We start from the raw sequence: 26,560 nt of genomic DNA, 5'->3' as shown, positions 1-26,560 counted from the left end.
TTGCGGTCAGTTTCGATAAAAAATCCTCTAGATATGACCACAACCGCGCGCAAAAATCTCTAGATATGAGGACCGTTAATTGTGGCCATATGTCCCCACGCGTCGCTTTTCAAATGTCTTGAAACATTTGTCCTGCCTCTGCATCGTCGTATTCAGCCGAAGTCTGCTCCAACAGGTTATCACGCTGGCGGTACAACTTACCAGTGCCGTCACAGGAACATCCTTTTAGAACTAGAACTGGAACAACTTGGCAAACACTATTCCACAATCGAATACACAGTCCACGAACTGGCGCAATCCACAATTCACTAACTATTCCCGTATGAAAATGTACAGCGACCGAACGAAAACAGAAAGACAGATTTTTAGCCTACTATGACCTTTTTGAACATTCATTCGACACACGCCGAACTCTATCGCGATACAGCGAGCCACGCACACACTCTCATTTTGGGGTGATTCGAGCTAAATTTTCACCCCCTTTTCAAAAAATTCATCCATCGATGAACACTTTGTCGATAGGGTAGTCACACCACCGACGCGCACGAACAATCCCGAACGCAGGATGAACCCCGACCCGAACGCAGGATGAACCCTGACCCGAACGCAGGATGAACCCTGACCGATTATTAGTACGCAAAGTAATCATCGCGCGCGCAATGATGCGCCAACCTTTTTAAATCCAGAGTTTTCTGGATTTATCTTCTGGATGGATAGATCTTTCTAAATCTTTCTGGAAGGATCTAAATAACCATTTTGGCAACTATAAAAGGGCGATTAGATCCTCGTAACAATCAGTTCAAAACAAACCGGCTACAGTTCAAATCGAACCGGCTACAGTTCATAACGAACCGGCAAACGGTCAACTATAGTTCCAAATCGACCCGGCAAACGGTCAATAAGGTGAAATAAAGTTCCTAGGTTAAAGTTAGAAAAGGTGTTTCTCTTCCTGCTCCAAAGGGAAACCAAATTCCTCCTCTCCCTCTTGAGGCAACCCCGGCGCCTCAACATTTTGGTCCATCCCGAACCGGATACCGGCTTACAGTCCCCGGTAGTTTGAAGCCTTCCCTAGTCAACTAGGCGGCTAGTGGAAACAACCCATCGTTACCGAGCCGTTCGGTACCACAAGCCTTCTCTGGTTAACCAGACAACCAGTAGAAGCAAAACCTTCACTCCCGGTCCCCGAAGCGACCAGTGAAGTGCTCCCTGTCGATTAGTGCGCTGATCGGCACCTTTGGTGAACTCGTCGCTACCGAGCCGTTCGGTACCACAAGCCTTCTCTGGTTAACCAGACAACCAGTAGAAGCAAAACCTTCACTCCCGGTCCCCGAAGCGACCAGTGAAGTGCTTCCTGTCGATTAGTGCGCTGATCGGCACCTTTGGTGAACCCGTCGCTACCGAGCCGTTCGGTACCACAAGCCTTCTCTGGTTAACCAGACAACCAGTAGAAGCAAAACCTTCACTCCCGGTCCCCGAAGCGACCAGTGAAGTGCTCCCTGTCGATTAGTGCGCTAATCGGCACCTTTGGTGACATCCGAGCAGCCTGCAAGGACACCAGAGGAAGATCTAGTGTCGGCCAACCGTCGGTCGAAACAAGTAGAATCCATCCTTTGCGTGAGGATATAGTGAAAAGCGTTCGCGTGGCTTTAACAACGCGAAGTGTGTGTGTATAAAAAACCTTACCTTGGTTCCATCGTGTGTGCAGCGAGCCTTTACTAAGCCAAAAATGGGACTCGATCACACACCGGAGAAGAAGGATGACGATAACGACTTTAAGCTCCTGGTTCACCAGCGTGGCCAAATCAAGCGGAGAGTCACACTCATCAACCGCACTCTGAAGGAAGCCGAAGAAGACCCTACAAAGGTGACTCCAACACTCCTAAAGGTCTTCGCGAAAAAGCTCGATGTACACTACCAAGAGTACACCAATGTCCATCGAGAGATTATGGAAGCATGCCCGCCATCGAAGCTAGAAGAGCAAGACGAAATGCTTATGGCCTTTGATATTCTCCACACCGAGGCGATGGAGAGACTCGAGCAGCAATCCGTGTCACTGCCGCAAACCGCTGTTCCAGTAAATAGCACGGTTCATACCCCGATAATGGTGCAACATCAACCACTGCGAGCTCCGATTCCCAGCTTTGATGGGAAGGTGGAAAACTGGCCAAAGTTTCAGACGATGTTTGAGGACATTGTCGGTCGCAGCAACGTTTCCGATGCCATGAAGCTTCATCATCTGGATAAGGCACTAGTCGGCGATGCTTCTGGATGGATAACCGCAAAGATGATCCAGGATAACAATTTCCATCTGACCTGGAAACAACTGAAGGAGCGATTCGAGAACCCTCGCGTTATCGTTGACACCCATCTAGTTGGACTTTTGGAATTAAAGGCTATTCCAAAGAGGAACCACAAGGATCTAACAGAGCTGGTAAAAACTGTAAACCGGCACGTTGGAGGTTTGCAGTACCAAAACATCCAAGTCGACGCAATGTCTGGTTTACTGCTAACTAAGATCATCACTGCTCGGCTAGACGACCAGACGCTCCAACTGTGGGAAAGAACGCAGGAACACGGAAAACTACCAGACTTCGAGCAGATTATGAAATTCCTGCAAAGCGAATGCCAAGTTCTGGAAAGGTTCCAGAATCGACCCCAGGCAACCACCTTGAAGGAGGGAAACCATAAGCAGTCGACTGGTAAGCTTCCAAGCCAGAAAGCACACGCAGTATCATCGTCATCGACATCACATCCCTGTCTCGTGTGCTCCGAGAAACATCGCCATTTTGAATGTCCCGCATTAAACAAAATGGAACCCGCAAAACGCAGCGCCAAGGTGAGGGAGTTAAACCTGTGCTACAACTGTCTTCGAGCTGGCCATCGAGTAAACGAATGTCCATCACAAAGGGGATGCTCGAAATGCCAGAAGAAACATCACACGCTTCTGCACGAGGATGCTAAGCCAGCATCGGAGAAGCCCACACCAATGATAAACACATCTCCAGCAGTCTGGTCGGACACCACTACCGCTTCGTTTAATCCTTCGTCCTATACCGCTGTTCCAAAAAACCGACCGTTTAAACAAACGACTGCTATGCTCATGACTGCCCTCGTGAACATAAGAAACAGCGACAACGGGAAAATACCATGCCGTGTTCTTCTGGATTCCGGTTCCCAAGCAAGCTTCATCTCAAAGGCAATCGCTGATCGCCTATCACTTGCGAGAATCCCAACGTTTGTGCCCATCACTGGAGTGGGTGCTGTCAAGACCTGCGCTCGTGAAAAGATCATCGTGGCAGTCGAGTCGCGATGTTCTGATTATTCAACAACCGTTGAATGCCTGGTGATTCCTAAGGTAACAGGAATCATCCCTTCGATTCAGCTGGATATTACGCAGTGGCCCCTGCCACCTGGCTTAGTTCTGGCTGATCCTGATTTCCATACGCCTGGACGAATAGACATGCTGTTAGGCGTATCCCATTTCCTACGACTACTTAAATCAGGAAGGATGCAGCTTCGAGAAGACTTGCCCGAACTTCAAGACGCATTTTGGATGGGTCGTGGCAGGAGATGTCGAAGAACTAAAAAACGACCAACAATGCTGCATCGCCACCACCGCCTCATTGCCCGAGACCATGAAGAGGTTTTGGGAGGTTTAGGAGATCGAAGATACCGATCAACCCACGGAGCATGAGGCGTGTGAAAGGGTGTTCCGAGAAACTCACCACCGAGACGAGGACGGAAGATACGTTGTCGCCCTGCCCTTTCGTGAATTTCCACCTCGGTTGAAGGACAACCGAGAGCTGGCACTACGTCGCATTCTCTCACTTGAGCGACGTATGAAGAAGGACTCTTCTCTGAAACAGCAATATGCCAGATGTTACGGACGCGACAAAATTCACAAGAGTACGCGTAAGAAAATTCGATCTATCATAAGAAAGAAAAAGATTTACTTTCACCAGGCAGGAGGCATGCGAGGTTAATCAATAGCTGGCATTGAAAAATGTCACATGGGGTTTTGGATTAGACCAAATTAGATAAGGACATTGGAAAGGTTTGTTCTACGGCAATTAAATTACGCGTTGCGTAGGTCAAGCGAAGGAGGTCTAAAATGGAAAATAGAATAACCGACTCGAGTGCGTTCAACTCAGGGTAAGGAACGCATGTGCAGCACAATGACCTGCTTTCAATAGCATAAACATTTAATTACTTGGATGCAAATAAACTAAAAGGTTTAGGATAGAGCACCAAAACAGACCCTAGCCATGTGTTTATTTAGGATGAAACCAAAGGAAAGAACAATGCGATCTATTGCCAGCACCTTGCGGTAGGCAAGCAAGTAATAAACACATCACAAGGATTGGCTTGTTCGGAAGACGCTTGCGAACAGCCGACCGGAGCAGACGTGTTTACACTTTGCTCTCGCCTTGGTATTGGAGTTCTACAAAGCTTTTTCTACCTTTGGCGTGCCTCTGGTAGAAATTAGTGGAGTGCTCACAGCAGGTGTTACATCAGCGACTTGGAAGTGGAATATTGTGCTTGTGTGTGTGTGACCGTGCTAACAACAGTGAAGTGGTGTCGCGTTCCGAATTACTCTGTGATTGGATGTGGCTGTGCTTTATGTGTTGTGTTTTGTGATCCCTACGAGCGCGAATTCTTTTTTAATAAAGTGTTCTCTGTGACACGAGTGTTAGCTTGTGAATCCAGTGAAAATCTGCCCTTTTTGTTTATTAATTTATTCATTGATCCAATTAAGTTGCCTTCTGCGACAAATTGCCAACGGGTTCTTGTAAATTATATCCAGTTCTCTCTTCTCTTCTTTCTCACTAATTTCCAACGGCATTCTAATCGCCTTCTGCGTTAAGTGGATCATTTTAAATTTGGATCAAATTAAGTTGCCTTCTGCGACAATTTTACCGACTAGTGAAATTGAGAACATTCGTGAAAGTGTCTGGTGCGCGAAGAACCTTCAGTGGCGCGTGCGTGTGCGACTAAGTGCAAACAAGTGCAAGTGGGAGGCGTCCGCGTCTGTTGATTGCCGTATTTTTTTGAGTTATTGTCTTCCACGATAATTCACGGATATTCTACAGGCGGCGTTGACGCCCCAAGTTGGTGAAGCCCTCTGCCAAACCAGTCCCGCTTTAGTGAGTGCCAGTGTATTGATTCAACGGATAATTAAGATCAATTGGGAGGCGACCGCGTCTGTGGGTAATCGTTTTGATTTGTTGTCTTCTACAATAAATACGCGGATTTCCGACGGACGGCGTCGACGCCACAAATTGGTGCGGCCCTCTGCCAAAACCAGTCCCAACTTAATTGTCCTAGTGCTTGTGCGTGCGTGTGGGTGTGCTCCAGAGATTGATCCTCAAGCGACGAAGCATCCCACAAGTGCCAGCGCAGATTCAAACCGGCATGTCCTAGATATTTAAGATAGCAGAAATTTTAATTCATAAATTATTCCCAACACTCAATAACATTAACCATAAATCCGTTAAAACCTTGCCTACCCAAGTACAAATCCCCTGTCCCCATTTTAAAAATCGCTAGGAAAACCCACAAGAATTTCAAAAGTCCAGAGCAAAAACCCATTCACAAACACACAACATTTAGCCCTAACCCATATTAAAATAGCATACACGGACCAAACCCACACTTCCCTACGCTCAAAATATTTTTCTCCTTTGCACCTGCCACACCCTCCTAAAATAATATTTAACAAAACGTACTAAACCCCTTTCCCACGCGCAAGGTAGTTTCTCCCCCCTCGCCAAACTACGTACGCACTTGCTACCTTGTACCCGTAACGGGGGAAATCCCACCAGCCAGCATCCTTTGCTTATTCACCATTCACTATTGCACCTGCCACACCCTCTAAAATAATAATCAACTGTACGCACTAAACCCCCTTTCCATGCGCAAGGTAGTTTTCTTCCCGCTCGGTAGTTTATTCCCACGTACACACTTGCTACCTCCTACCCGTAACGGAAAAAAACCCATCAACTAGCATCCCTTGCTTATTCTCCCATCCGTAGCTCCCATCCGTCACTTCTCTCTCTTACACCCAAATAACCAACTCACCACTCACCCAACAATTAGTTCACTTACTAATTCATTCATTTAAATCTCAAACTAGGAGTTCCGTTCCGACACAATATCTCCTAAATTAAGCCTTAACTTATTAATTCTTTTACCATCACATCAACATAAAAACTAATCCCTGAATAATTTTCTCCCTGGAAATAATCAATCTTCACTCAAAGTATTCTAATAAATAAATAACAATATATTAGGTTTCCGTAGACAAATCCAAATCCCCTTCAAAATACCCTACTGTACACTCTAGAATTAAAATTTCCGAATATTAAACCAGTTTCGATTTACGACCTGAACCTACCAAATCCGAAAATACTACTATTTATATATATTTTCTTCTGCATATCCACAACATTTTTTCTCTCTCACGTTTAGCACAAATTAAATAATACTATTAATTTATAATCTCCCCCCCCCCCCCCCACATTATAAACAAGACTACACTCTCCTTCTTTTACTACAATTGCAGCTCTAATTCTCCTATTTTCTTACAGTCAAAATTCTCACACCCATCCCATATATCCGTTAAACCCACAAGGCAATACTACACTCTCCTCCTCTCTTATATTTTCAGCCAAAATCCTCATCCCCTCATAACTAATTTACCAAATCCCCTTCCACTTGTTAACAATACTACACTTTTCCTCTTCTCTATCTCTTATCAGTGCTAATTCTTTTCTTATTCATAAAAAATCCTTAAATTCCTCCCCTCTATCAAACAATACTACACTCTCCCTCTCTTCTTATATTTCCAGAAAATTGCTTAACCTACCCCCCCCCCCATTATTAACAATACTACACTCTCCTTCTTCTCTTTTATTTCAGGAAAAACCTCTTAATTCAACCCTCCTCCCCCAAAAAAAAAAAAGCAACACTACACTTTCCCTCTGTTCTTATAATTTCAGATAGAACCCCTCCTACCCAATTAAACAATACTACACTCTCCTTCCTCTCTTCTCTTCCAGGGAAAAACCTTTCACTTTTATCCATATCCTCCAAAAAAGGCAATACTACACTTTCCCTCTGCTCTTATATTTCCAGGTAAAAAACTTCATCTGCTTCCACTATGGCCCCAATGACGCGCAGTACCTCCAGGTCGCAACTGACCGCATCGCCCAAGCGACTCTCGGGACCGGCCCGGGTGACCTCCAGAGGACGGGCCTCCCTAAGCACGGCGACCCCGTTGATGTCAACCAGACAAGAGGCCCTACTCACTCGCCGGATGACACTAGGCTCCTCGCCGGCCGTGCCAACCCTTCCATCAGCGGAAGCTTCCGCACCTTTGAAAAGCACTTCGAAGGTTGGACTGGGCCAGGCAAAGCGGTCGACGTTGCAGCCGGTCATCGAGGGGAGTGCTGGACCACTGGTTACATCTACGGCTGGGCGCAGCTTGGAGGACTTCCTGGAACGGTACCCCGTTGGCAACAGTCCCGCGAATGATTTAGAGCGGGCAATGGCGATACTGACTGGCTTAATCCGTGACATACGGGACGGACAGAAGACAAAAGGACTCCCCACTATGCCAAAAGACTGGGCACTCAAATTCAGGACTACCTTGAATTTGATTGCCGATACAGACGACAAAAAAAAGACGGGAAATCAAGACAAAACAACAATGACGGACGTTCCCGAATCACCGCCACGTGCAGTGGACGAACTACCGGAACTCATTGTGACACCGGTTGAGCGGCAGTCCACGGGTAATGTAGGTGAAGTGGCCAGGTCTTCACTCGTGGAGGCCCAGCCTGCACCCCAGTCTCCCAGAAAACAGCTGTCTCCCGGTCCGACCAAAGAGGAGGTGGAAGAGCTGATGCACACGACGGAATTGATCTTGGAGGCCAACAACAAGCTTCTGCTTAAGTTGAACGCTGTAAAACAGTGGACACAGGAACAAACACAGGCACAAACACAGATAAACCAAACATCAGACAACCCAAACAGCAAAGACACCACACAAACAGACAAACCAACAAACACACAGGACACCCAAACAAACAACCCCTCGACCCACACAAACAAAATGACAAAAACACCAAAAGACACAAACACCAAAACACAAACAAACAAAAAGACCGAAACCACACAAAACTCTGAAACAGACATCCCCACGACCACGGACACACCCTTGACCCTCTCAAACGATGAGACAAGCAACATAACAGATAAACACACAGACACACAGACAGCCAAAAAGACAAAGAAACGCAAACGCAGACAAAACAAGAGCAAGACTACGGGCAACAGACAGGACCAGGACAAGTCTCAAGAACCGGCACCCGAATGGACAAAAGTTCTGAGCAAACAGGCCAAGCGACGGGCACGGAGGAAGCAGCGGAAGCAGGAAACAGTGGCGCTTGACGCGAACCAGCATCAGCAGCGGCAGCAACCGGAGCATCAGCAACAACCAAAACAACCGAAGCAGCGCGCGCATCGCGTCCCAGATGCGTTGGAGTTGGAAACAACGAACAACACAACACAGGACGAGATGATGCGCATCCTCAAGGAAAAGCTGGGGGATGATCGGCAGAAAGTGGAGCGTGTAAGGATGAATTTCCAGGGGAATATTCTTCTGGAACTGTCCTGCAAGAGCCACGACGAGACGCTTGAGATGTGGCGGAAAGTGTCCGAAGCACTGGAGGGCAAAGCGAAAGCCCGACCACGGACCCCCACAACTCGCCTCACCTGCACGAACATTCCACCAAGCTGCACCAACGAGGAAATTGCAACGGACCTAAGCACAGCCCTGGGAGTTACGATCTACGCGGACCAGATCAGTACCGTTAAATCCAATTACGGAACGCTGGTCGCATTTTTCGGATGCCCAGAGGTGGCAGTAACGGACGACGTGCTACTAAAACAGCATGTTGTCGGATTCAGCCAGTGCTGCCGGTTCAAGAAGGTTGAGGTGAAGCGCCAATGCTATCGGTGCTACGAGTTTGGCCACATTGCCACTCACTGCCGTGGGAAGGATCGGTCAAGCAAGTGTCATCGATGTGCGGAGACTAAGCACTCAGGACCGTGCACCAAGGAACGGAAATGCCTCGTCTGCAAGGGCCCGGAAGCAATCGGGCACTCGTTCGGACAGCGCAACTGCCGCCAAGTAGGAGAAGGGGTAAAAAACCGGCCTCGTCATGATTAATGTCCTTCAACAGAACCTTAATCACAGCCAGCTGGCCCAGGACATGCTGATGCAGACTGCTCGGAACGAAGGCTGCGACATAGTGTTGATCGCCGATCCATATCGGATTCCGGAGAACAACGGTAACTGGGTCGCGGATCCGACGGGCAGAGTTGCAGCAGTATCGACAGGAAGATACCCTATCCAACGCATAATCGAGAATCGGCGGGATTACTTCGTCGTGGTCGAAATGCGTGGTATCGTTTTCTGCTCCGTGTATCTACCTCCTGTGGGGTCCGATTTGTCAGTGGAGGATTATCGACGCAAATGGACCGAAATTGCGTCGGTGATTCCGCGGAATCGGGACACCGTGATCGGCGGGGACGTCAACGCCTGGTCAGGAGCGTGGGGGATGGAACGCAGACACAACGATGGAGAACGAGTTCATAGGGGAGCAGTGGTGATGGATGCTATGGCATCACTTGAGCTAGTCTTGTTGAACCGGGGCAACCGGCCAACCTGGAGCAACAACAGTGGCCGTAGTTCCATTATCGACGTTTCCTTCTGCAGCTCGTCTCTTCTGGGGGAAAATAACTGGCGAGTCTGCGACGAAAATCCAAGTGACCACAATACCATCAAGTTTGCGGTCGGGAGGACGACGACGCAGCGTAACCTGGGACACAGTGCACAGCAGGCTTCGGAGAGCAGATGGGCAACCCGGTATTTCAACAAGGACTTGTTCGTTGAAATTTTGGGGTCACTGGACATCTACAACCGCACCCTCTTGGCGGACGAGTTGACGCAGGTAATGTCAACTGCCTGCGACGCGACGATGCCGAGATTGCCAGCAGCACGGGGAGGACGACGATCGGTGTACTGGTGGAATAACGAGATTTCCCAGTTACGTCGCACTTACATCGGGATGCGGAGAAGACTCAGGCGAGCCCGAACGGAAGAGCAGCGACAGGATCGCCGTCCGGCGTACACAGCAGCGAGAGCAGCACTGGAGCAAGCGGTCAAGCGGAGCAAGAAGGAGCAGGGCGATCAACTTCCGGAACAGCTGGGGCCCCACGGATTCGGGCCAGGCTACAAAATCCGGAGGCAGATGTGGCAAGGAGCCCGAGTACCGATGGAACGGGATCCAGCCAAGCTGCAGCACATCGTCGGCGAACTTTTTCCGGTGCAACCGCCCATGGAATGGCCCACGGCAACAGGATTGACGGACGAGGACACGGCACGGGATGCCGTTACCGAGGACGAGCTGGTGAGCATTGCAAAATCGCTCAATCCCCAGCGTGCCCCAGGAGACGACAACATTCCGAACGTGGCCTTGATTGCGGCGATGACGGCGTTTCCACGCGTCTTCATGAGAACGTTCCAGCATTACATCGATTCCGGCCACTTCCCCGTCGAATGGAAGAGGCAACGGCTAGTGCTGTTCTCGAAGGCCGGGAAACCACCCGGAGAATCATCGTCGTACCGGCCAATCTGCCTGCTGAGTGTTCTGGGAAAAGTATTGGAGCGACTCATACAGCGCAGACTTACGGAGCATCTGGATGCAACGGGCGGTCTCGCTGATGCCCAATACGGATTCAGGAAAGGACGCTCAACCATGGATGCCATCAACAGGGTGATTGCCAACGGAAGGGTTGCGCTCGACAAGAAGCGCAGGGGCGATCGACTGTGTGCGATGGTGACAATCGACGTGAAGAACGCCTTCAACACGGCCAACTGGACAGCGATCGGAGCAGCTCTGCAGCGAAGGAACACGCCACCGTACCTCCAGGCGTTGCTGCGGAACTACTTCACGAATCGCACGCTCCACTACGAAACGGATGAAGGAATGGTCTCGTTACCAGTATCGGCAGGTGTCCCGCAGGGTTCGGTCCTAGGGCCAACACTGTGGAATGTTATGTACGATGACCTTCTTCGTTTGGAGCTGTTCGGAAAGCGTGCGGACATTATAGGGTTTGCTGATGATGTGGCGTTCACCCTTATAGGGAGGGACCCGCAGGAAATCAGCAACCTTGCTACGAGGAATCTGGAGACGATCGAGCGTTGGATGGATGGAGTGGGATTGAAGCTGGCCCATCAAAAGACCGGCTACATGATCTTCTGCACTCATCACAACCCGCAGGTAGGTCAACTACGTGCGGGGGGACACACGATCGTATCCACTGAATCGCTCAAGTACCTGGGGGTCGAGCTCTGCCGCAAACAGCACCACGGTCGGCATTTGGAGAAGGTTTGCAGCAAGGCATCACGTATCACGAATGTCTTGACCGCTCTGATGCCGAATAAGTGTGGCCCAAAAAGCAGCAGAAGGAGACCCTTGGTTAACGTTGGGAATAGCATTGTCCGTTACGCGGCACCATCGTGGGGACGGACGCTTCTTCAGAAGGACGTTCACCGGACCACGGTTCAGAGGACGCACCGCACAGGAGTTCTTCGAGTGGCCAGTGCCTTCCAAACGGTCTCCTACGATGCCGCTTGCGTGGTCGCAAGCACTATCCCGTTAGTCCTTCTCCTAGAGGAGGACATCCGCTGCCACGACGAAAAGGTAGCGAGGGGAAGTCCAGGACCAGACATACGAAAGCGGCAAAGGGAAGAGACCATGGGACGCTGGCAACAACAATGGACAGCCGGAGCGGGGCAGCCGAGATCGCCGGGGATGAAGACGAGGAGAATTATCCCGGACATTATGTCCTGGGTAAATCGTAAGCACGGAGAAATTGATTTCTATCTCTCTCAACTCTTTACAGGGCATGGGTTTCTCCGGAGCTACTTCGTCGAAAAAGGCATCCTCGACGGCTCGCCAAACTGCCCGGTGTGTGAACACCAAGTGGAAGATGTCGACCACGTAATGTTCCACTGTCCACGGTTTGCTCGAACCCAACACGAGATGCAGCAGCAGAGCCACACCCGCTTGACGATAGAAAATCTTGCAGCGGAAATGTGTGCCAACAGCAACACATGGGAAGCAGTCCGGACCGCCGCAAGGACCATCTTCAGAAACCTCCAAGTGAGATGGAATGAGGAAAGTCCACCTACGGCCAGACGGAGACGACAACAACGCCGGCGGAACACGGAACAAACGGGACAGCAACAGCTACCGCCGTAACCGCACCAAAGGATGACGACAACGGAAGCAGCAGCAGCAGCAACGAGTAACCAGAGCAGCAGCAGGAGCTAGACCCCACCGGAAGTAGCGGCTACGGACGGGCGGAATTAAGCAGCAGCAGCGGAAGGAAGGCACGAAGCAGCAGCAGCAGCTGAGACAACTAGGACGGATGACGCAGTAGCAGCATTGGAAAGCAGCAGCGCGTCAACAGGATGGGTGCATCGCACAAACGTTCCTGCATGGAGTACTACGCACATCAAGCGCATCGGCAGGGTTCGGATCAGGTCGAGGAGTGGTTTAGTTAGGGTCCCATCGGCTGCCGGGTCCGCTTCTCGGGCCCAGCGTCACGATGAATCCCACATAACCCATCTCGGAGGGATTGGTTTGTAGCCGCAAGCCGCCCTTCGAGGTGGGTACCTTTTGAAGGTTCCCTCCCCGTTAACAAAAAAAAAAAAAAAAAAAAAAAGGATTGGCTTGTTCGAGCCTTGATATTTTAAACAATCGATTACCCGGAATAGTTAGGAATAGGGCATCTTGAAATGCTAATATCAATAAGGTACCGAAACGGGTAAACAGCATCCATCTACGAACGAGAGGAAAACAAATAGCGATAAGCGCAATACGCCCGCAAGCCGTAGCATATGGCAGGCAATAATAAACTTGCACTTGATCCTTAAAACAATTCCATCGGGTAACCGCTTGCATCTGAGTAACGTACGCACAGAAGCGGTAAGGAAACACGCGCCTATGCGCTCGGTGCAATTAACTAAACAAGGCCGAATCGGATCGCATTACAGAATCCTAAACTAACATTAGGAGGTAAACTAGGAATTTACCCTTACGTTCTTGAAACTAACACACACTTACTGCGTGTAGAATAAGAACTAATACCATTACACTTTGTTAGTATATAAGCTGGATAATTTTCAATAAAACTTCACTTGTTATCCGAACTTGGAACTTACGAGTCTTTTCTGTAGGCGATTCGAGCGGCACTCCACATTAGGAATTGATATTGAGTTTTCAATACACAGCCTACTGTCAGAACTGCTCAATCGCCGATCTACGGAAAATAGCCTATCAACGGCAAAAGAAACTTGCGCAAGAAGTTTCCAGTTGACTATCCTTCGCGTAGTCAACTTAATACGGCGGACCGTAGTCCGATTTGTTCCCGTCAGTAACAAATGGTGGCTCCAGAGAGGAGTTTGCAATAGCTTGCGCGAAATTGCATTCTCTGTGATCGAATCACGAAAAAGTAAGGTGTGCTGTCGCCAAAAGAACAGCAATATAGTTCTGTGTATCAAGTGACTAGTGAAGACGGTTAAAAGTGATTAAGCGTCGCAACAATCTAAGTCAGTAGAAGAGCAGAACTTTCAGTAATGCAGTTACAAGTGACGTTAAAACTGATGGTGAAAAATTGATAAGAAGTTTTCAATTATTTAGTTACTAAACGAACGAAAGAAATCGTTTCATAAACACTATACTTAAACTTCTACTATCGTGAAAAGTGAGCAATATACGGGCAAAGGTGTCAAGTTCAGACTCAGCATTCGCGGTTTTATCATTCACCATCACACAACGATTCCAGCCGGGGCATCAAAGGAAGGTAAAAAACGATCCGATAAAAGAGGGTAAGTTAAATCATCCTTATTAATAAGCACGGCAAGGAAATCATAGATTCGTCCAAAATGCCTTACAAGTTCACAACAAATACAAACGGCAGGTGCCGACTTTGTAATGAGGTTGATACCTCTGAAGAAACAATGGTCACATGTTCGGAGTGTGACCGATGGTTTCACCTAAAATGTGTCAAACTGACACAGAAACCATTGCCAGAGGAATGCTGGCTATGTGGCAAGTGCCAACAGATTAAGAACGAGCTTAATCGACAAAAGGGTGAGATCAAGACTTTCGCAGAAAGCGAAATAAATAACCCAGAAGGAAGTTTAGGGAAGAAACAAAGCTTCAAAGAAATTGTATCACAATTAATAGTTAGCCAACAACAGCAAACGAAGGAGTTCGTTAAGCTACTGGCAACTAACGGTGGTGAATCCACCCAGATAGGGATCCTGATCAAGAGACAGGCCTTGATGCAATTACCCAAATTCGATGGCAACCCTAAGGAATGGCCCAACTTCAAGAAAACGTTTGACGACACGTCCAAAGAAGGACAATTTTCTAACCTAGAAAACTTGAATCGTCTCAAACAAGTTTTACAAGGAACAGCTTATAAAAGTGTTCAACAATTGATGATGGAGGCCGAAAATGTTCCCGAGATAATAAAACGTTTAAATGAGACTTTCGGGAGACCAGATTTAGTATACCTGGAGTTGCTAAATGATCTTCAAAAAATACGAAAGGAATCTAGAAACGTGGTCTCGGAAATGACGAGTGCTTTGGAGAACCTCGTCAAAATAGTACACCTGATGGAAAGACCGACATACCTAAATGACCATAGATTAGTTATGGATTTAACGGCTAAGTTACCGCATCACATTCAAGTGAAAAGAGCGGAACATATGGCGGCTGCATCGTCATCACTAGACGTGCAGAATTTAGAAGAATTATGTCGGTGGCTCAAACCCTACGCCAAGACGGCGGAAATGATGAGCACGATTAGTCTTCATACTCAAAAGGGGCATGTTAATTTACATGATCAGGGTACTTCGCAGAAACAAGCCTCAATTCAAAAAGGAAAAGTTGTCAAACAGGCTAAAAAGATAACTAGAGGTTGTCTGATATGTAGCAAGCCGCATAAGACGGTTAAATGCTTCGCACTGGTAAAGCGAATTCCATCACAGCGAGCGAAAATAGCAAATGAAAATCAATTGTGTTTTGGATGTTTGACGACAAACAAACACACAATCAAGGATTGTAGATTCGCTAAGCCATGTGGGATCGCCGGGTGCAAGGATAAGCATCACAGGATGCTTCATGTAAAACAAGTTGTTCCAATCCAACCGGAACAGATAAATAACCACCACGAGGTGGAAGGAACATGTGAAACTTACTATCAAATATTACCGGTAAGATTGATTAATGGAAATAGATCCATTAATACTTATGCATTTTTGGATCCTGGATCATCATTGACGATGATAGATGCGAATGTCGCTCGACAATTGAATTTAACCGGGCCAAAAACACCGCTTCAGCTCACATGGGCACAAGGCATAGAAACGGTTCATGAAGCTAGCCAACAAGTCCAATTGGTCATCAAAGGTGCAACGAAAAGAGGTTTTCGTTTAAAGGACGTAAGAACAATTAGAGAATTGAAATTGCCAGTCCAATCGCTATGTTACGATGAGATGAGTGAGAAATATCGTCACTTAAAAAGTCTACCAATTGAAAGTTTTGAAAACGTTCGTCCAACAATTTTGATAGGACTGAACAATAATCATTTATTAATGGGGATTAAACATCGATATGGCAAACCTGAAGAACCAATTGGAATGAAAACAAGACTAGGTTGGTTAGTCTATGGGAAATTAGGTAGCAATGAATTGTTACAGCAAGATCACGCCATGATAGTCCAAGAAAAAGATAGCATGCGTGAAACGATGCATAAAGACGGACAGATAAGATCCGTTCAAGTAAAAACTGCAGTAGGTACATACTGCAGACCCACTACTGGGATAGCATTTTTGGGCGCTTATAACGAAAAAGAGGTTATAAAGCAAGAAGACAAGGAGTCGAAAAAAGAATCGATTTCATTAGATAAAAACGTCATAGGGTTCCATGCAGAAGACACTATCACTGAAAAAAGTGATCAATTGCCAATAAAGCGTAAGGTAAAGAAACGTCAAATAAAACCTTGCGCAAGGAACGCTAAGACCCTAAGGGCTAACACAAAAGATGTCACGGCTGTAAAGGAAGCAAACGAGCGTTTAAAAATATACCAATCGAATATTGCTAATCCTCGTTGGGGAAAATATAATACGTGGAACCTGGTAATAATGATGTTGCTTTTCATTTCAGCAAGAGCCTTCGGGAGTCCGGCAAACGGTCTAATTGCATATGACTGTGCAAACGATAATATCAACATAACGAGTTATTCGCTCACAAAAGTAGCTTCTTGTATGCCTCAATTCAAGAATATAACAACAGTAGAGACCAGAATACAAGTATTACAAAGAAGTCCAAAGACAGTAACTCACGTTCACCAATGTAAGGTAATAATCAAGAGAACGATTAAGCATTGCGGAGCTTGGTCTCACACATCAGAATATGAAAAAGGGTTTGCATATATTATAAAGGAATTCACCCCAGGAGAATGTAAGCATGACCAAACGTTAGGTGAGGTTTCACTCTCTCTCAATCACAAGGTTAGGGAAGTACGACGCAATCAAACTACAAGAGGGCAAACGTTAGTCATCGGCAGTGTCAAGGGCTCAGCGTGCGTCGGAGGACTCTACACGACGCCATCTGGTAGATGGGAAAACGCGTTGGTGTATTACGAGTACGAGATCAGTATGTTCGACTATACGGCAACGGTTGACATCGAAGAAGACCAAATAATACTGCGAAATGGCGTTGTATGTCCGTATAGTGTTGGTTGGTGTTTGGATTCCGAGTACGGTTACCTCACCTGGGAGGTAAATCATCAAAAACTGTGCGAGAGAACTGAGTTCGAAATCATCTACGAGGGTACGGTCAACAAGACGTTCGGCAACGACGGAATTGCTAATACGAATGCTGTGTATACCTTACTGACAAACGAGCAAATGTTTTCCATAAGGGCTCGCGATGTGAAGCAAATCTGCGGCTTCAACAGCTATAAAACGGACCATCCGAGGATATTCATACTTGAGTTAAACGGTTATCAATCGCCGTTTCAACGCAAGGCGGTAAATGGGAGAAACTTGGATCTCTTTACCTACTTCAACTCCAAAATAACTTTAGTGGAAAGTTACCTCGGGCAAAAGCTGAACGACGTCTACACAACGGTGATGACGGAATTGTGGAAAGTCGACAAGGCGCTTCTAGAAACAAAGCTAACGCTAGCACGTCTGAATCCTAGCGAATTCGTTTCTAATTTGATTAAACGACCTGGGCACACGGCGGTAGTTGCCGCAGAAATATTGTACATCATTGAATGCAAACCGGTGTTCGTCACATATGAGAAAAGAGATGAATGCTATCAGGAAGTTCCGGTAAAATACAACAATCGCTCGATGTTCATAGCGCCAGTAACTAGAATGTTACAACTGAAAGGCACCCAAATAGTTTGCTCGCCAATTCTTCCCGCGAAATTTAACTTCGGAGGAAGATGGTATACAACAGATCAAGGGCTACGAGAGACGACGGCACCGCAAGAGTTAACGACAGACATCATAACAAGCTGGTCCTACACTCCACTACCAAGTCTGATGAAAAGTGGTGTGTATGACTATGAAAGTCTACAACAAATGAAGGACATGGTGTATGAACAAAGCAATAAGAGGATCGCCTCTTCGGTCATACACAAGATGATATCTGGTCAGCATCCAAACCTTCAAGGCTTCACGTTTGATACTCTAATCTCCGAGAACATCATTCACGGCGTGTTCGATAAATATTGGTCTAAGTTCGTATCATGGTCAACGTGGCTGGGCAACGTCACGTCTACAGCAATTGGCATCTACATGTTCACTCGAGTCGTTAAATTCATCATTGACACCGTAATTCATGGTAGAATCCTGTACGACATCTATGGCATCGGCTGGCAGCTCTTAGCCGCATTTTGGGATTCATTAACGAATCTGTTATCTCATCGAAGCCACATGCAGCGAGATCGATATGAAAACGAACCACCAGAAGTCGTCACAATCAACGAGAGCAACGATGAAGAAACTCAGGTACCACGTCTTCCAAACACCAAAACCAAGCTATACCCCAACATATGCGCCATCGATAGTCCTCAATAGCAGCGTCATCATAGCAACGACATCCTACAAGTGTGCCCGCTCTTCAACTCATCAGCTAAAGCAGCAACATGCGTCCAATTCAGGTATCGGAGAGAGCTAAGTAGGAAATAATGTCGCGAAATTTGGTAAAACTAACAGGTAGTTTTACCAGGGGTGGAATGTTACGGACGCGACAAAATTCACAAGAGTACGCGTAAGAAAATTCGATCTATCATAAGAAAGAAAAAGATTTACTTTCACCAGGCAGGAGGCATGCGAGGTTAATCAATAGCTGGCATTGAAAAATGTCACATGGGGTTTTGGATTAGACCAAATTAGATAAGGACATTGGAAAGGTTTGTTCTACGGCAATTAAATTACGTGTTGCGTAGGTCAAGCGAAGGAGCTCTAAAATGGAAAATAGAATAACCGACTCGAGTGCGTTCAACTCAGGGTAAGGAACGCATGTGCAGCACAATGACCTGCTTTCAATAGCATAAACATTTAATTACTTGGATGCAAATAAACTAAAAGGTTTAGGATAGAGCACCAAAACAGACCCTAGCCATGTGTTTATTTAGGATGAAACCAAAGGAAAGAACAATGCGATCTATTGCCAGCACCTTGCGGTAGGCAAGCAAGTAATAAACACATCACAAGGATTGGCTTGTTCGAGCCTTGATATTTTAAACAATCGATTACCCGGAATAGTTAGGAATAGGGCATCTTGAAATGCTAATATCAATAAGGTACCGAAACGGGTAAACAGCATCCATCTACGAACGAGAGGAAAACAAATAGCGATAAGCGCAATACGCCCGCAAGCCGTAGCATATGGCAGGCAATAATAAACTTGCACTTGATCCTTAAAACAATTCCATCGGGTAACCGCTTGCATCTGAGTAACGTACGCACAGAAGCGGTAAGGAAACACGCGCCTATGCGCTCGGTGCAATTAACTAAACAAGGCCGAATCGGATCGCATTACAGAATCCTAAACTAACATTAGGAGGTAAACTAGGAATTTACCCTTACGTTCTTGAAACTAACACACACTTACTGCGTGTAGAATAAGAACTAATACCATTACACTTTGTTAGTATATAAGCTGGATAATTTTCAATAAAACTTCACTTGTTATCCGAACTTGGAACTTACGAGTCTTTTCTGTAGGCGATTCGAGCGGCACTCCACATTAGGAATTGATATTGAGTTTTCAATACACAGCCTACTGTCAGAACTGCTCAATCGCCGATCTACGGAAAATAGCCTATCAACGGCAAAAGAAACTTGCGCAAGAAGTTTCCAGTTGACTATCCTTCGCGTAGTCAACTTAATACGGCGGACCGTAGTCCGATTTGTTCCCGTCAGTAACACCAGATTTATCGACGACTACGAAGCTCTCGGTCACTGCCATGAGATCAGGGAAGATCTTGACGAACCAAACAAAGCCTGCTTCTACATGCCTCATCATGCGGTTCTACGACCATCTAGCTCCAGCACCAAGCTCCGTGTGGTCTTCGATGGATCTGCAAAGGCCGCTCCATCTGATGTAGCTCTCAACCAAGCCCTTATGGTGGGAGCGACTGTGCAGAACGATATTTTCGTCATCCTCATCCGATTCCGGAAACATGTCATCGTCTTCACTGCCGACATATCCAAAATGTATCGGCAGATCAAGGTGGTTCCAGCGCACTCGTGCTTCCAGCGAATCTTCTGGCGTACTGATCCAGCTCTTCCTCTTCGCGTATTGGAATTAACAACGGTGACGTATGGGACAGCGTGTGCCCCATTCCTCGCAACTAGATGCCTGCTGCAGCTGAGCTACGATGAAGCTATGAGATTCCCAAGGGCTGCCAAAATCATCCGAGAAGATTGCTACGTCGACGACATTCTGTCTGGAGCAAACAACGTATCAGAAGCTCTCGAGTGTCAGAGCGAGCTTCTTGGCATCCTGAATTCCGCTGGGTTTCCTGTCCACAAATGGAGCTCCAACTCACCAAGGCTGTTACAGCACATCCCTGAAGCTGACCGAGAGGAGTTGGTAGATCTGAGCGACGGTTGCGAAGGAGTACTGAAAACATTAGGACTGACTTGGAGTCCGCATCAAGATGAATTCGCATTCGTTGTCAATCAGGATGCAGAAACGTCGAACTTTCCAACCAAACGATCCATCCTGTCTGAGATAAGCAAGCTGTTTGACCCGATCGGCCTGCTTTCACCAGTGATTATCATCGCCAAGCTCATTATGCAGAAGATTTGGTTGGCGGGACTCCCATGGGACACCTACCTCGAAGGAGACTTGTTGCAGGAGTGGCTGCAATTTCGGACATCACTGAAAACCGTAAACCTTATTCGGATTCCCAGGTGCGTCGTGATGCCGAACCACATCGCTGTTGAACTTCATGGATTTTCGGATGCATCTAAGTTAGCCTACGGAGCAGCGTTGTATGTGCGTTGTATCTTCCCTGACGGAACTGCAAGCCTTCGATTAGTTTGCAGCAAATCCAAGGTTGCTCCTGTGAAACAAGTCACCATTCCCCGAATGGAGCTGCTGGGAGCTCAGCTTCTGGCGAAGTTGATCTCCAAGGTCCTGGGATCCTGCGACTACAACACCAGCAATGTAGTCCTCTGGCTGGATAGTCAGATCGTTCTCGCATGGTTGAAGAAACCGCTTACATCCCTGCAAGTGTTCGTGCGGAACCGCATCGAAAAAATCCGTCAACTCACCGAACCGTTGAGAGTACAGTGGAGGTATATCTCAACAAAGCAGAATCCAGCAGACATTGTGTCCCGCGGTATGCTGCCAGAGGCCTTACGGACAAACGAACTTTGGTGGTTGGGCCCAAAGTTCCTCCAAAGCGCGGATTATGAAGTAGAGATTCCTGATGAGTTACCTGATGACGGCCTTCCGGAATTGAGAGCGACACCCATCGCTGCCACGCCGGCAGTAACCAAACCCAATCTACCTGTCCTTTCAAAGTACAGCTCTTTTCGAAGACTCCAGCGAGTAATCGCTCTAGTTCGACGCTTCATCCTTAACTGTCGTGAGAAGGACGTTTCGAAGCGTGTCACCAACCGTTTTCCCACTGTTGTGGAACTTCGAGACGCCCAGGACATCATAGTCCAACTTATTCAGCGTGAAACGCTAGCTGACGAAATCCAACGAGTGGAAAGCAACGAAGCTTGTAAACGGATTTACGCCCTGCACCCGATAATTGTCAACGGAGTCCTGCGTGTCGGCGGAAGATTACAGCATTCCGACCTCCCGCTGTCCAATAAACATCAGATCCTGCTTCCAAGGCATCCAGTTACCGATCTCATCATACAGGCGTATCATCAAGAGCTTCTACACATCGGACCATCCGGATTGCTTGCAGCCATTCGTCAGAAGTTTTGGCTTCTTGATGGACGATCATCTGTTCGAAAGATAACAAGATCCTGTGTCCGCTGCTTCCGATCCAAGCCACGAAGTTCCAGCCAATTAATGGGCAACCTTCCTTCATGCCGAGTAACTCAAGCGCATCCATTCGAGAAGGCTGGAGTTGATTACGCCGGTCCAGTACTCGTCAAGGAGGGCCGGTATCAACCTCGCCTTGTTAAGGCTTATATTGCCGTTTTCGTGTGCATGGCAACGAAATCAGTCCATCTGGAATTAGTCTCGGATATGTCGAGCGAGGCCTTCCTTGCAGCGTTCCATCGGTTCACCAGTCGGCGAGGGCTAAGCAAGGAAATCTTTTCGGACAACGGATGCACCTTCAAGGGAGCCAATTCGGAGCTACACGAGCTATATCAACTCTTCCGAAACCGAGCAACCATTGAGCTACTTCAGGAATACTGCCAGACGAAGGAAATCGTATGGCATTTCATTCCACCCGAAGCTCCAAATTTTGGAGGACTTCGGGAAGCCGCTGTTAAGAGCACCAAGTATCATCTCAAGAGAACGCTGAAGGACGCCAAGCTAACCTTCGAAGAGTACGCTACGGTACTGACCCAAGTGGAGGCGATCCTGAACTCACGACCGCTGTTCGCTATTTCCTCTGATCCTTCGGACCCAGAGGTCATTACGCCGGGACACTTCCTGGTGGGTCGTCCTCTGATTGCAACCCCAGAACCCAGCTACAACAATGTACCGATGAATCGATTGTCCCGATGGCAATACCTTCAACAGCTACGAGAGAAATTCTGGCAACAATGGAGGAAGGACTACCTGCAGGGCCTGCAGCCCCGCAGTAAAAATCAACGGACACATCCTAACATCCGCCCTGGAATGATTGTGCTGGTTGAGGAGAGAGATCTGCCATCACAATCCTGGAAGATGGGCAGGATCATCACCACATACCCTGGATCAGACAATCTTGTACGAGCCGTTGATGTCAGGATCGGGGGAACGATTTATCGTCGAGCTGTTTCCCGAATTTCTATCCTGCCTATCGAAGACAACTGCAATCAGGCTTGCAGTGCTTCAACGGATTCTTCGCAGCCCGGGGGAGCATGTTCGACACCAACACACGAGACACACGAGACACCGGGCGCGAGAGTGTGTGTAAAGGCTTTAGAAACCACACCTACTGCATAGTCACACCACCGACGCGCACGAACAATCCCGAACGCAGGATGAACCCCGACCCGAACGCAGGATGAACCCTGACCCGAACGCAGGATGAACCCTGACCGATTATTAGTACGCAAAGTAATCATCGCGCGCGCAATGATGCGCCAACCTTTTTAAATCCAGAGTTTTCTGGATTTATCTTCTGGATGGATAGATCTTTCTAAATCTTTCTGGAAGGATCTAAATAACCATTTTGGCAACTATAAAAGGGCGATTAGATCCTCGTAACAATCAGTTCAAAACAAACCGGCTACAGTTCAAATCGAACCGGCTACAGTTCATAACGAACCGGCAAACGGTCAACTACAGTTCCAAATCGACCCGGCAAACGGTCAATAAGGTGAAATAAAGTTCCTAGGTTAAAGTTAGAAAAGGTGTTTCTCTTCCTGCTCCAAAGGGAAACCAAATTCCTCCTCTCCCTCTTGAGGCAACCCCGGCGCCTCAACACATACTTTAAATCACCTTAAACAATTGTCGTCGGTTTCGCCAATAATCGAAAAGAAGAGCGAAGATCCAATAATAGCGATGACAATAGGAATAGCCATAGCCATGATATCCGTTGCGATGATAATAGCATTCGCTATTGTAAAGTGGTATCCCCGAAATCAAAAGAAACCATTCCCCCTACCGTCAAATGATATAGAATTGTAACCCCTCTGAAAGGAATTACGGCAGTGGGGATGTCGCCGACAGGGTCACTTCGTTCGAAGCGCACACCGCGTGGTGCGAAACATAAGAGCTGCATCGGCATTTTGGGTGCAGTGGTTGATCGAGTTTCGCGCCCCAAGCCGGTGCCGCGGTTTTCGCGGTGTCAACAATTTGGGTGCTACGATCAATCGCAGCCCAAAATGCTGGTGCATCGTTGATCGCACGTACCACGAACCTTTGCCACGGCTTTGCGACGTCGGCAATTTGGGTGCCGTGTAACGATAAAATATGCCACCAACAGATGGGGCGCGTACGTTAAACATTATTGTTAAGTAATCTAAAATTTAGTATTTAAGAACGTTAGTTTTAACCAATAAAACCAGTATGTCTCAAAGTACCCCGGAGTGAAGGCTTCAGATATTAGTGCTCGAGTCGGCGTGAACTGCGCCTCTCTCGGGAAGGTTTATGCGGAAACTCGCATAAACTACAGAAGGACTAAGTAATAAACGCGATTTCAACATATCAACAACTTCGTTATCCCAAACAAACGATTACCCGAAACTTTAAAAATAAAAAGCATCTCGATATGCTAAAAGGTCTTGACGCGCATACATCAATACAATAAAACAACATCCTTTGTACGAACGAGCGCGATACGAAAATAGCGATAACCAGCATACGCCCGTACGCCGTGGCATAAGTGGCATGCAATAAAACTGCATCCCGATTCCTTAAAAAAACCATCCGATCAGGCAACATATTTGCGTTTAGGTAAAATAGGGACAGGCGAAAAGGTCGACAAGAACCAATACTATCAACATTTTGTTAATACCTATTTAAGAAGGAAATTTTTCAATAAACGTCACTTGTAACCGAACCTCCAAACCTACGAGTTCTTTCTGTTAGGCAATTCGAGCGGTACTCCACGAATAGGAACTTATATTGATTACTCAATAAAAAGCCTATTTGTCAGAACCATTCGATCGCCATCCTACGGAAAGTAAGCCTACAGTTTAACGCTAGATCCAACGTTAGGAACTAATCCTGGTTAATCCAGGAAAAAGCCTAACGCCTGATCACAGGCTAACTGAAGGCAATTAGAAACTTGCGCAAGAAGTTTCGGGAATTAACCGACTTTCGCGCGGTCAATTCCACCAGCGGCGGAACTCGCATTCCGACTTTGTTCCCGCAGTAACAATTATGCATCGGCTGATCGTAAGGATTTGGGACCAGGAAGAACTACCGGACGAGTGGAAGCTGGGTGTCATACACCCAGTGTAAAAAGGGCGACAGACTGGACTGTGCTAACTTCCGAGCCATCACAGTCCTGAATGTTGCCTACAAGATCCTGTCCCGAATACTCTTCTGCAGACTTGCGTCCCTTGCCACAGATTTCGTCGGAAGCTACCAAACTGGATTTGTTGGAGGCAAATCGACAACCGACCAAATTTTTACTCTATGGCAGATCCTCCAGAAGTGTCCAGGGCACCAGATCCCTACGCACCGCCAATTTATAGACTTAAAGGCGGCCTACGTGAGCTGATCGGTGGTATATGTGTTAAACGGCGCCAGTTCCACACGAAAGAACCGGGTATCAATCCCATCCGGACCGTGTGCCAACGTTGCAAGGACTCACTATCCGGCTATGAGGTAAGATATGTCTAGTAAGCCAGAAATGGCCGGCGCAACCTTAGAGGTTGTTACGCCAAGAAAGAAGGCGGCTTACAAGGAAATCGTGACTACTACGGGCTCCACAAACTCCTGTGAGCTACAAAACTCCGGCAAAACATGAAATGTGCTATATATCACACAGTGATACGTCCGGTAGTACGTGTACGAGTCCTGGACTATGCTAACGGAGAACGCCAATGCGCTTACTTTCAATTGGAATCGCTTATCTATATACCATGTCGCAATCGCAATATAGAACTTGCCATTCATCATAAATTTCCCGCATGTGTTAAGAGATAACTGATAAAGATCCCCGAATAACAACACACATTTTTTTGTGGGCAGGGCTGAGACCTGACTAATCCAAAAAACATTAAACATGCTCGAGGCAACGTCTGCCACATTCCTATCGCAGGGCTGGGAGTGGAAGTAGATGTTCAAAGGTTTTTTTTATATTCGCTTACAAAGAATGTAGCTTCTAGAAGAAAATGTAACAATAACAATCAGTCTGCCGTTAACGATAAAGTCCGTAGACTAGAATAGGGCACAAAGAGTGTTCGAATTTATACAGGGAATTTATTGTACATTGCAATTTACATACTCATTACACATACTACGTCCCCAGCAAAAGTGTAGAACGTTTTGCATTTTGCACAATTTTGATACTTCGCAAAAATTATTAAGCATTGTTGTTGCAAACATTTTTTTTCATGGATTTCAATCGAAACTAGACATACATCGTTCTAATTTTCTTTTCACTTAACTATATCAGTTTTATATATTCATATATTAGATACAAACGGTACCTAAATATCACTACTTAAAATAATTCATCTCGAGAATCGGAAATTTATTTCCTATCCCGTCATTTAATCGAAACTGCCCACTGTGCACTGATACGAATTCGAAGTCTTAAATATCTTATCACCCGTTTTGAATTTTTCCAAAGATAAGAGTAATATCAATTCCAGGAAATTTATTTACGAGTCAAACGTAACGGACAAATGAACGTAACATGCACTATCAGCAGTGAATGTGCGGTCCGATTAAGCATACTGTTTCATTCGTGTCCAAGGTGTTGTTCACGGAAGACCGTACAAGGCAGAAGCATTTCATTGAAAGGTGGTGTTTTAGCTTAATCGTTTTGTGTGTCTAAAATCGTTTAGAAATCAACTGACATTGCAGATCAACGTGTTTCACTTGCGTGCCCTACGAAACCAAAGACTACACATCTCTAACAGAAGATTTACTTCATTTATAAGTCGGCCGATTCGCTCGACAGAGCATAATCCGCCAACATATTAGTGTCCAATACGGTGCAAAGTTATTCCACTATTGAGCTGAACTAACCGCTTGACTACGCTACCTAAAAAGGAAGTGATAAAGTAAGTTTCTTCAAGTGTGTAGTT

At 46.8% G+C, this 26,560-nt stretch overlaps 3 protein-coding genes across 5 annotated transcripts in view; all 3 read left to right on the top strand.

The window, feature by feature from the left end:
- Positions 1–26,560, top strand: part of LOC125767750 (uncharacterized) — a 65,338-nt gene that overhangs the window by 31,407 nt on the left and 7,371 nt on the right. The window contains exon 1 of one of the 3 annotated variants that reach the window (XM_049434611.1): positions 25,070–26,536. The exons of the other annotated variants lie outside the window; for them this stretch is intronic. The gene's annotated coding sequence lies outside the window, so the exon portion shown is untranslated. Of the gene's footprint in view, positions 1–25,069; positions 26,537–26,560 lie in introns of those variants that run through there. 3 annotated transcript variants of the gene reach the window in all.
- Positions 1–26,560, top strand: part of LOC125767751 (uncharacterized) — a 64,632-nt gene that overhangs the window by 30,701 nt on the left and 7,371 nt on the right. The gene's annotated exons all lie outside the window — the stretch shown is intronic.
- On the top strand, positions 19,680–23,056 carry LOC125769462 (uncharacterized). Its single transcript, XM_049438196.1, has one exon. It carries the CDS (start codon positions 19,680–19,682, stop codon positions 22,794–22,796), a length of 3,117 nt encoding a protein of 1,038 aa, XP_049294153.1. The 3' UTR covers positions 22,797–23,056.

The sequence above is a fragment of the Anopheles funestus genome, chromosome 3RL (assembly GCF_943734845.2).
Source record: "Anopheles funestus chromosome 3RL, idAnoFuneDA-416_04, whole genome shotgun sequence".
In the NCBI taxonomy this organism is placed as follows: Eukaryota; Metazoa; Arthropoda; class Insecta; order Diptera; family Culicidae; genus Anopheles; species Anopheles funestus.
The sequence above is the reverse complement of the archived record's forward strand: the minus strand, read 5'-3'. Positions and strand labels throughout refer to the sequence as shown.

Bases quoted from the DNA above. Each gene is read 5' to 3' on its own strand.
- LOC125769462 (XM_049438196.1), top strand. From the start codon at position 19,680: ATGCCTCATCATGCGGTTCTACGACCATCTAGCTCCAGCACCAAGCTC.